The sequence below is a fragment of the Carlito syrichta genome, unplaced genomic scaffold (assembly GCF_000164805.1).
Source record: "Carlito syrichta isolate Samal-C Ts95f unplaced genomic scaffold, Tarsius_syrichta-2.0.1 Scaffold316266, whole genome shotgun sequence".
Lineage (NCBI taxonomy): Eukaryota > Metazoa > Chordata > Mammalia > Primates > Tarsiidae > Carlito > Carlito syrichta.
Genome location: NW_007260362.1, coordinates 296,925 through 307,940, shown reverse-complemented (window position 1 = coordinate 307,940; position 11,016 = coordinate 296,925). Strand labels below are relative to the sequence as shown.

Below are 11,016 nucleotides of genomic sequence, written 5' to 3'. Positions count from 1 at the left end.
GAGCGGGCCGGCCGGCCCTGCAGCGAGCGAGCCTCGCCGGGCGGCGCCCGCGGGAAAACGAAATAAAAGGCCCCGGGACGGGGAGAACACAGCGCTGGCCGTTCGCGGGTGGCATGATCTCTCACACAGAAAATCCTCAGAACCCACCAGCAACTGTCAGGACTGGCAGACAGGCTCAGCAGGCTTGCAGGGTATAAAATAACACTAAAAGGTAAATTACATTTGGTGCCCTAGCCGCGAACAACCCAAAATCAAATTAAGAAAACAATTCCGTTTACAATAGCGTCAAATAGAAAAACATTTAGGAATAAATTCAACACAACTTATATGCTGAAAGCTCTAAAACATTGTTGAAAGAAATTTCAGAAGTCCTGAGTCAAGGGCAAGACATCCCACGTTCACAGACTTAATATTGTCAAGACAGAAATCCTCCCCAAAGCAACCTACAGATTCAGCACAATTCCTGTCAGAATTCCCGCTGGCTTTGTAGAAATCAGTAAGTTAATCCTTTAGGTCTTTGATCCATTTAGAGTTGATTTTTGTGCACGGTGATAGGTAGGGGTCTTGTTTTAATCTTCTGCGTGAATAGGTTCTCCTCTCCCCAAGTCTTTGGCGGTGGAGACCGTCAAAGATGAGTGGGTTGAAAGATTGAGGTTTTGCTTCTGGAACCTCTATCCTGTTCCATTGGTCTCTATGCCTGTTCTTGTACCACTATCAGGCTGTTTTGATTATTGTAGCAGTATAATAAAGCTTAAGGTCTGAGAGTGTGATACCTCTTGCTTTTTTTTTTTCTGCTGAGGATTGTTTTGGTGATTCCTGGTCGTTTATGTTTCCATAAGAATTTCTGTGTGTCCTTTTCCAAAACTGAGGAGAATGCTGCTGGTACGTAAAACTTCAAACTACAAGAAACTTAGAAAATGCAGGAGACACCCTTATGGAAACTGGAACCGGCAATCAATTCCTGATGAAAACCACGAGTGCCCAGGCCATAAGCGAGAAGATAGACAAGTGGGGCCTCATCAGACTGACAAGCTTCTGCAAAGCCAAAGAAACCGTCAAGAGAGCAGGGAGACAGCCCACAGACTGGGAAAAACTATTTGTCAACTGTATGTCTGACAAAAGCCTAACATCTAGGCTCTACAAGGAACTCAAACGTGCCGAAAAGAAAAAGGCAAACAGCACCATTACAAAGTGGACAAAAGATATGAATAGACACTTCTCAAAAGAAGTCATATGAGCAGCCAACAGATACATGAAAAAATGCTCAGCCTAATCATCAAAGAAATGTAAATTAAAACCACACTGAGATGCCACCTAGTCAGGATGGCCATCATCAATAACTCAAAAAACCACAGATGCTGGAGAGGATGCGGTGAAAAAAGAACACTTCACTGTTGGTGGGAGTGTACACTAGTACAGCCTCTGTGGAAAACAGTATGGCGATTCCTAAAAGATCTAAAAATCGACCTTCCATATGACCCCACAACCCCCCTACTGGGAATATACCCAGGAAAACTCAAATCACTCTATAAAAAAGATACCTGCATATGTATGTTTATTGCAGCATTGTTCACAGTAGCAAGAACATGGAACCAACCATGCTGCCCATCAAGAGAGGACTGGATAAAAAAAAATGAGGTACATATACACGCTGGACTATTACGCAGCCATAAAGAACAAAATCATGAACTTCACAGCAATGTGGATGTACTTACAGTCTATAATACTGAGTGATCTTTCACAGAAACAGAACTGATTGTCACATGTTCTCACTCATAAGCAGACCTTGGACAGTTATCTAATACTGTAAGAAAAGGGTTGGCAGTAGCAGCAACCTGCCTGAGGAAGGGGGGTCACACCTCATCAGCAAGAGTAGCTGCAGTTATGACATTTGTATACCTCACCCCGAATTGTAGCCCACATCTTTAAAATAAAAAATGACAAGTTTAAAAAATAATAGTAAGCTAACCCTAAAATCCACATGAAAATGCGAGGGACTCAGAATAGCCTAAACAATCCTGAAAAAGAAGAAAACAGTTGGGAGACTCAGAGTTTCCTATTTCAAATCTCAGTAGCCAGGCAAGGTGGGTCATGCCTGTAATCCCAGCACTCTGAGACGGAGGCAAGCGGATTGACCGAGCTCAGGAGTTTGAGACCAGCCTGAGCAAAATGGCGAGACCTCCTCTCTACAACAAATCAAAAAGTTAGCCAGGCAGAGTGGCACATGCCTGTGGTTCCAGCTACTCGGAAGGCTGAGGCGGAAGGATCATCCCGGCCCAGCAGGTGGAGGCTGCGGTGGCCATGAGCGTGCCACTGCGCTCCAGCCTGGGTGACAGAGTGAGACTCCAACTCAAACAAAACAAAACAAACTTACTACACAGCTACACTACTTAACCAAGACAGTACAGTACTGGCATAGTATAGTCACGGGAATCTGAGAGTCCAGAAATAAAGCCAGACATCTGTGGCCAATTGAGTTTCAGCAAAAGGGCTAAGACCATTCAATGGGGAAAGAACTGTCTTTTAAACAAAGGATGCTGGTGCAGCTAACTAGCAATGAGTGAATCAATACCCTTTTCTCACATCATACACAAAAATTACCTCAAAATGGATCAAAATCCAAATGTAAGAACTAAAACCAAAAAAACTCTCAGAGACAAACTCTCCAAGACTTTGGCGTAATTGGCATAAGGTATTAAGTAAGGCACAGCACCAAAAGGGTAAGTTACAGAAAAAGAAAGAGATAATTGGACTTCAACAACATTTAAAACTCTTGGGCTTCAAAGGACACTTCAAAAAGGTAGAGACAGCCCCTAGCGTGGAGAAAATACTTGCAAAGCACATATCTGATAGGGGACTTGTAGCTAGAATATATAAAAAGCACTTACGAATCAATAGCTAAAAAAACTGGGCAAAAGATTTGAGTGGACATTTCTCCGAAGAAGCCCTTACAAATGACTAATAAGCACACGGGAAGATATTCAACAACATTGCTCATCAGGAAATGTAAACCGGACACATGAGCTAGCACCTCACACCCAGCAGGATGGCCATAATCAAAAGAACAGGCAGTAACAAGTGTTGACAAGGATGTAACGGAGTCAGAACGCTCTCGTACTGCTGGTGGTGATGTAAATTGGAGGAGACACTCTGGAAAACAGAGTCTGGCCGTTCCTCAAAAGGTTAAATACAGTTACTTGATGCAGCAGTTCTACTTCTAGATGTATATCTAAGAGAAATGAAAACACATGTCTACACAAAAACTTACACACCTCCAGCCGCGGCCGCAGAAAAGTCTCCCACGTTTTAGAAGTATACCGGCCCTGCGAAAGCACTCCCGGAGGTGTGCTGAAGAAATCTGCCATCTGTCTTCGCATTTCAGGAGCAGTTCGCTCGGCTTTCGGGTCACACCGCTGTCATTCAGCATTCGCGTGCGAAGACACCAAGCTGAGAGGCCCTGCCGGCTGTCCACGCTGCTGCAAAATGACCACGTCGCCGCTCCAGCCCGCGTCTTCATCATGACAGTGAGGCCGCGTAGGTGGCTTTTCCTGGGCACACCCCTGAAGACTGGGGAAGTCTGCAGGGGGGAGTGCGTGGCATTTCCCAGGGCAGGCACCAGGGCGGTGGGCTGCTCAGTGCTTCTGAACCGCCTCCACATGCGGGGTGGGGAGGCGTTTGCAAACAGCCTCAGAACTCAGTGCCTCACTGCACAAAGGATGCACCCGCTCGGGGTGGGGCTGGGCATGGAACCCAAGAATCGTGTCCTGGTTTCAAGGAGGGCAACCCAAAGGCGGCGTTAGCAACTTGACAACCTACTCCAAAAACCAAGCACACTATTTAAAGATTCATCGTTTGTACTTGTGCATCCAAAGGTAATATATATACATGTAAACTTTAAAAAAAAGTCTACAAACCAAGTGCTGTTATTAAGCAATGTTTTTTAAGAGGGGGCTCTGGCTGTGTCTCCCAGGCTGGAGTGTGGCAGCTATTCACAGGCAAGCGCACTGCAGGCTTGAACTCATAGGCTCAAGCAATCCTCCCGCCTCGGCCTCTGGAGCAGCGGGGACTACAGGCAGGCGCCATCAAGCCTGGCTAAAAATAGTTTATTTGTGGTTAGCAGTTTCTACCTTTTCACCGCTGTGGAATCACATTGCATATGAATAATTGTCAGTATCACGTGAGTGAAGCAAAGACGACCAGCGTTATTCGACTTTCGGACTTTGATTACCGGGACACGCATCCAAACCACATGACTCTCAGTGTCACCAAACTGATACCGGCGCTGAGTGGGATTTGTGGGAAGGAGAGGCCACATCCAGGTCTGGGCAAGGAGGGCGCGGGGTGGCAGCAGGCCTCCCGGGGAAGGGCGCTCGGGCAGGGATTGGAGAATGGGCTCCGTTTCTGCAGGCGGAAGCGGGTGGCAGTGCAGTGAGCAGCGGAGGACGGAGAGCAGCCCCGCGGCCTGGCTGCTCCAGGGGCTCTTGAGAGTCTGCAGAACCTGACCGGGCCTCGGGGACAAAGATGTCACTGAAGGACCACATAGGTAAAAGTCCATTCTGCTCAGGAAACGGTCAAACGCAGAGTTAAATCATGCTTTAAAATGCAGCTCGTCCTCTCTGAAGGTGAATTAAGGCCAGACTGCAGCAAAGGGAAGAAGAGAGTACGGGAACACGAGAGAGAGGGGGAAGGAAGCTGTACCCACACGCGGAAACAGGCCTCCCCGGAACTCCCCTGCCCTTCTGTGCTTGGGGTGCCATCTCTGGTGACTTCTAGGGCTGGCTTTCATCATTTGAGATACAACGATATCGACTCTTGACATTTGCCTCAAGCGCTCATGACATTCAGCCAAAGGCTATTTGAGTCTCAGTGCACGGCTATGAAGGATAGGTCTGAAACTCTGCAGTTGAGCAGTGCGCTATTTCTTATGACTGTCTGGTAGCTAATTATTATTAGTGGGAAACACATAAGCCCAGAAGTAGAATAAATCATTCTGATTGGAAGAATTTTTTTTTGCCCTAATACACAGATATACATTAGAGCCTTTTTAGAGTTTGCAGAAGCTGATTGGTCCTCAGGAACAAAGACGTCCTTACAGGACTACACAGGTAAAAGTGTTAATATGTGACTGCCGTATACATATAACATACATATATGCTATACAGTTCTGTATATATATATAATTGCTACTTGGGTCTCTGTCTACATTTTCTGTAATTAATATTGCATGTATTATTCTAAGAATTGTTAATAAAAATAAATTATTCTCATAGTTGGGGGAATACAATGGGGAGGAAATAAAGGGTGGAATGTTATAAGAAATCTTAAATATAAGTAAAAAATGACTGAAAAAATATTTTTCCAGAATGGGAAAACACTGTCCATTTGCTTGTTCCTTTCTCCATCAGTGAATAAGAAAAACAGAGGTGAGATTCCTATGGGAGGGCACCATCTGTCCTTGTCTGACCTTAAACCAGGAGAGTTTGCACAGATGTTTTCCTTCAAGAAGTCCAGCTTGTGGGCAGTACATGGGAAACAATGAGAAAGAGAGAGAGAGAAATAAGATTGCCCTCTAAAAGTCCACATGATAAATAACCATCTGTGAAAGTAAAACCAAGAGACAGTCTTGAACACCTCCCAGAACTCCAATCCAGGTGACTGTGCATCAATCTGTAGGATGAAGCATGGAAATACAGGGTAGTTAGGTAAGCAAAGCTTAGTGAAGTGTGTATATTCCCGGAAAAGAACAGAGATGACTGAACTGGATCTCAGCAAGGGGACCTACTGTATGAGACGTTCCAGGAAGGAAGGCTCTGAATTCTGAAGCCCAGGGCTGTTGGTCCTGGCGGGGCAGGAATGACTTCCACGCTTCCCTGGTGGTTTGTGTGAAACTCTCACCTACTCCGGCTTCCTGGGCTCCAGTGCCATGTCGCTGACTGGTTTCAATTTAAGAATTAATGGTGCAGAAAAGAAAAATAATTAATGATATGATCTTGTTACTTTTCCCAGATCCATCATTAAAAAGACAGAGCAGAAAGACAACCAAATAAAGTTATGCCAGAGACAGAATGCAGAGATCTGAAATCCTCTTTCCTGTGAACCAGGTGGTGCTATTTAAGTCAGGCTGGCACTCAGCCACAACAGTCCTGGCCAGTTGTGGCAGAAAATAAGCATTGCTTCCTACAAAGGAATGTGGGCATTCTCCAGTGGGATTCAGCAGCCAGCCGTGCCTTGGAAGCAGGGCTTTAGCTGCCAAGAAGCTCCAACTTTCTATGAAAAATACCATCATTTCCACTATAACAGCCTGATGAAATACTGGTTTACATTTTAATAGTCTGTTGGACATCAGGCACTACCCTAGGCACCTTAATCCATTTCATCCTCACAACTGCCCTACGATGTGGGCACACTGTCCTGGTTTCATGGGTGAGGAAATGAGCAAAAGAGATGCCCCCTAAAGAGTTAAGTTAGGGGCAAAGTTTTAACATTTGAATCCAAATCTGCTTCCAAGTTTTTTAGACCTTTCACTACACCTGCTCTGCACACAAGTGAAAAAAATTTCAGGTAGGCCTAGCAGATGGGTGTGCCTCTTAGCTATCACCACTTCTTAGATATTGGTGTTGGGACAGATAACTAGGACCCAGACAGTGTGGTGAATTCTGAAAGGAAGGTGAGGCTCACCACAGCAAGCTGCAGCAGAAGCCAGTCTGCTCACTCGCCCTTTCTTTGGAAAGCCCTCCTCCAGCGTTCCACAGCCATCCTGGCCTGTCCCAGGGGTTTGGATGGGGCTGGCTGCCCGTAGCTCCTGACCCAGAGGGGTCAGAGCCTTCCATGGAACGTCTGCTAGGGCAAACAGCACAGACACACTCTCGTTGGGGGGCTGCCATCTGGAAGGTCCCCGAAAGCTCGGGCATGCAGGCAGCCATCTATCCCACTACGTACAGAGACCACCGGACCAGGACAGCCCTGACACCCTCACAGGAGACAGCGGATGACCCTGCTGTATCTAGAGGATCTCTACCACCCCTCTATGACTTTTCAGTTTCCAGAGTCAGCAGGTCCTTTTTTTCTCTCTACAACATGACATGAAGCTGATCTTGGTGGCTCGGGGTGTGGTCCTCAGTCTTGTGGATTCCAAGATTCAGCTCGGTGTGAGTCTCATTAAGTTGGCCTTCCCAGCCTATTCCTCCCTGTTGACGTTGGCAGGGTGCCTGGGGAGCCCAGCCTGTTGTCCTCTTGTCTGCCGTGGGTCTGGAGCCCTTTAACCCTTTTCTGGGCTTTCTTGTTTAATGACAGTTCTCCAGCTGAGTCTAGAATGCCTTGAGGGCCGGGGCTGGATTCCTCCAAGCCAATGCAGTGGTGGCACCGAGTGACTCTCAAATACATTTAAGGGCAAACTTCTGTTGGAGTCCGCAAAAGAAAGAAATCCCGTCACCACTAGCAAGAGAAATAAAACACTTTGCCAAATGGAAACTTCTGCAATGGTAAAGCTTGACTTCAACTTCAGACAAATTACTTCCCAGTAAACTAATTTGTGACCTCACTGTCCACAGAACATAGCTTTTCTTGGTCTGTTTGGGCTGCTGTCATATAGACGAGGTGACTTATAAATAGCAGACACCTATTTCTCCCGGGTGTGGAGGATGAATGTCAGCATGGTCGGGCTCTGGTGAGGCCTCTGTCCAGGCTGCAGACAGCTCTCTTCTCGCTGTGTCTCCACGTGGGGAAGAGACAGACACGCTTTCTGGGGCCTTTCTCAGAAGGGCACTAATCGCACTCAGGAGGGTGTCACCCTCATGACCTAGTCACCTCCCAAGGCCTCCCCCAGACACTTTCACCTTGGGGGTAAAGGACTTTAACAAGGGAGGGTGGAGGGGACCCAGACATTCAGGCCACAGCAGGTGTGGTGCAAACTTTGCCAGGGCTTGGGTGTCCCTTCTGCCATCTTGAGGGTGCGGCCCCGGCCACAGGCACGCTGCCCTGGCCTCATCCTGAGGAGCTCCACTGACCAGCCCCGTCTGCTCTTCGAGGGACCCTGATGCCTCACACAGAGTGTGCACACGGGACACAAGTACTTCATGGGCAACGTGTTTTTGTCAAACGGTGAAATTCCCTCGTAACAAATGGGCACAGAGGTTTATTTATATGTGTTAAGTAATCTGTGAGTTTCATATGATCATGGCTTCTAAAATCATTCATTCAAGCCTTATTTTTCATTTTGTTTCGCAAGTGTCAACTCTTTGTTTAACTTGAAAAGGTATAGGATGGAATTTCATTTGGGGATTCTTTTTTTTAATATGTCATTTAAATCCTGATACTTACATCCCTTATTTAAAAGTGCATGATCAATGACAATGCCAAAACCTGGTTTGTGTGCAGTACTTTACAGTTTATGACATACATTATTTTAACATATATTCTTTTCATGTGACGCTCTCAACAACCCTTTGACCAGGCAGGTAAGTGACTAATTATTAGAGATTATTCAAGTGGCTTGCCCAAAGTCATATGGCAGGAGGACGGCCAAGATATCCTAGTTTTCCCAAATCCTAGACCAACACTCTTTGCTCTTCCCTTATATGATCTGATAGCGATCAAAGTTAGGTTTGAAAATATCATATTGATGTATTTCATCACCCCAGAATTTGATGAGGTTACAACCACTTTCTTGAGATCTATGGTTGTTGAGTTCCTGCTATGTGGAAATCACTCAACTAGGAGCTGCGGGGGATACCAAGATAAGCTCATTAAAATGTGAGCTTGTCCACCCTGACATCAATTCCCATGTTCTTTGTCTACTGAAGTATAACTTCAAATGACGATTTTTGGTGTCCAGTTTTGAGTTTTGATAAACATATACAGTTGTATAATCATCTCCACCATCAAAATATAAAATAGTTCTATCACTTTAAAACATTCATATTCTAAACTTATTAGGCTTCCTGGACTTAGCAGAGTGCATTGGGACTTACCACATTGTTTCACTTATCCGCGTTTTGTTCCTTTTTCTTTTTTCTTTTTTGAGACCGGGTCTTGCTCTATTGCCTAGGCTGGAGTGTAGTGGTGTGATCACAGCTCACTATAGCCTCATCCTGGACTCAAGTCACCCTCCAGACTCAGTCCCTTGAGTAGCTTGGACTTGCAGGCACACATCACCACAACCAGCTACTTTTTCTCTTTCTTTCTTTTCAGAGATGAAGTCTCACCATGTTGCCCAGGCTTATTTTGCCCCTTTTCACTGCTGCGTCATAGTCCATTAGAGGAATGCACTATAGTTTGCTCATCATTCTGATTAACTCGGGCCATTTCGGTTTCCAGTTTTTGGCAATTACGGACAACATCAATAAGCACTCGCGTATAGGTTTTTGCATTAATAAGTACCTAGGAGTAAGAATCCTGGCTTCACAGTACATTTTTACCCCCTCAAAACTTTCCTGGCCTTTTTAGGATTGATGCTACCATGTTTTAGTCTCATCTTAGTCAGCTGGGATGTCAGCATAGAACCCCAAACGGCCTACCTGGGTTCCCAGTAAAGCGAGCAACTCCTGGAAGCCACATTCAGGGCAGGCATGCATGTTCCTGCTTCTCAGCCCCTGGTGTCGCTCCTTGTCCCATAGGCAGTGCCTGGATCTCGGCCCATTTAATCGCTCCCATGGCCAGGACCCGTCGAGCCCTACTTCAGTGACATTCCTTCTGGCCACCTCATACTGTGAAACTCTCCCTCCTCTTCCGCAGCACTTTGCATTTGTGTTCTGCCACAGCGTGCCTCCTGGGACATCTCGTAGACCGGTCTCGGCGTTTTCCGTGTCACGCCCAGTAGGGCTTGTAGGCCCAGGGTTACGGCCCCCACTTTGAAGATGTGGAAACTGAGGCCCAGAGGAGCCACGTGACTAAGAGGAGGTAGCATCTGCTGATCACCCCCTGCCACACGCCGCAGGCCTCCCATCAGCATTGGACTGTTGCCTTCTCTTCGGGGGAGACTCAGAGAGGTGCAGTTACTTGCCTGAGTCACACCATGGGGCACTGAAAACGGGTTTGATCCGGCTTCAGACTCAGATGTGTCTGTGGCACATCTGGCCTCTGAGCACCATGTGGCATAGGCCTGCTCTGAACTAGATTTTAAGCCGATGGGGGCCTGTCCTCCCATGTGCTCCAGCCCACGCTAGCAGTGGACCTCTAGGCTGACTCCTGGCCTGAGCCCTTGCTGCCTTCCAGGGCGAGAGTACGTGAGGCTGACTGAAGTTCAGGCAAGGGAGGAGAGCCCGCTGAGGCCCACGGTGCTCTGAGGCGGGAGCCAGGGTCCCGCTGTCCCTGGCTGCGTGGTCTGAACGTGCCCCCCGACTCCTGTGATGGAAACTTCATCCCCCATGCAACAGCGTGGCGAGGTGGAGCCTCACGGTGGGTGTCTGGGTCATGAGGCTCCAGTCCCGCCAACGAACTGATGCTGCTACAAAAAGGGCCGGTGGGAGTGAGTGCATCCTTCCCGCCTTCCGCCCTGAGGACACAGCCAGAAGGCCCTCGCCTGATGCTGGTGCCTTGCGCTTGGGCTCCCCAGCTCCAGAACTGCGAGAAGGCAAATCTCTGTACTTTAAAAAGTGGCCCAGTCTCTGGTGTTCTGTTCCAGCAGCACAAACAGATGAAGATATTGCCCTTCCCTTTCCCATGGGCCCATGCACAGGCTTCCAGAGGAGCAGCCCAGAGTCCCTGAGGTTTTCGGCATGGAGCATGCCCAGGTCAGTTGTGCCTGCAGGAAATCGGAAGAGAAGCAAATGTTCGGGTTCGCTCTCAACTCAGTCTTCTAGGGCTCGGGCCTGCAATTTCTGCCATTGCATTGCTGTTGGTTTGCCTGCAGTCCTTCTTAACGATCCACAGGCCTCACCTAGAACGAGAACTGGTATTTCTTTACAAAGTCACCCTACATCCATGGAAGCCTGAGACCCTTATTAGGCCGGTGGGAAAAGCGGCACACGACCGGGCATTGAAAGCCGAGTCACGGTTTTTGCCTGAGTCACACCACGG

The 11,016-nt window shown here is 47.4% G+C and overlaps 1 protein-coding gene across 1 annotated transcript in view; it reads right to left on the bottom strand.

Moving 5' to 3' along the window:
- Positions 1–9,572, bottom strand: part of LOC103276600 (cytochrome P450 27C1) — a 23,089-nt gene extending 13,517 nt beyond the window's left edge. The window contains 2 exon segments of the mRNA XM_021706973.1: positions 6,954–6,971; positions 9,516–9,572. Coding sequence (XP_021562648.1) covers positions 6,954–6,971; positions 9,516–9,572 — 75 coding nt within the window.
- Positions 9,573–11,016: the final 1,444 nt, after the last annotated feature.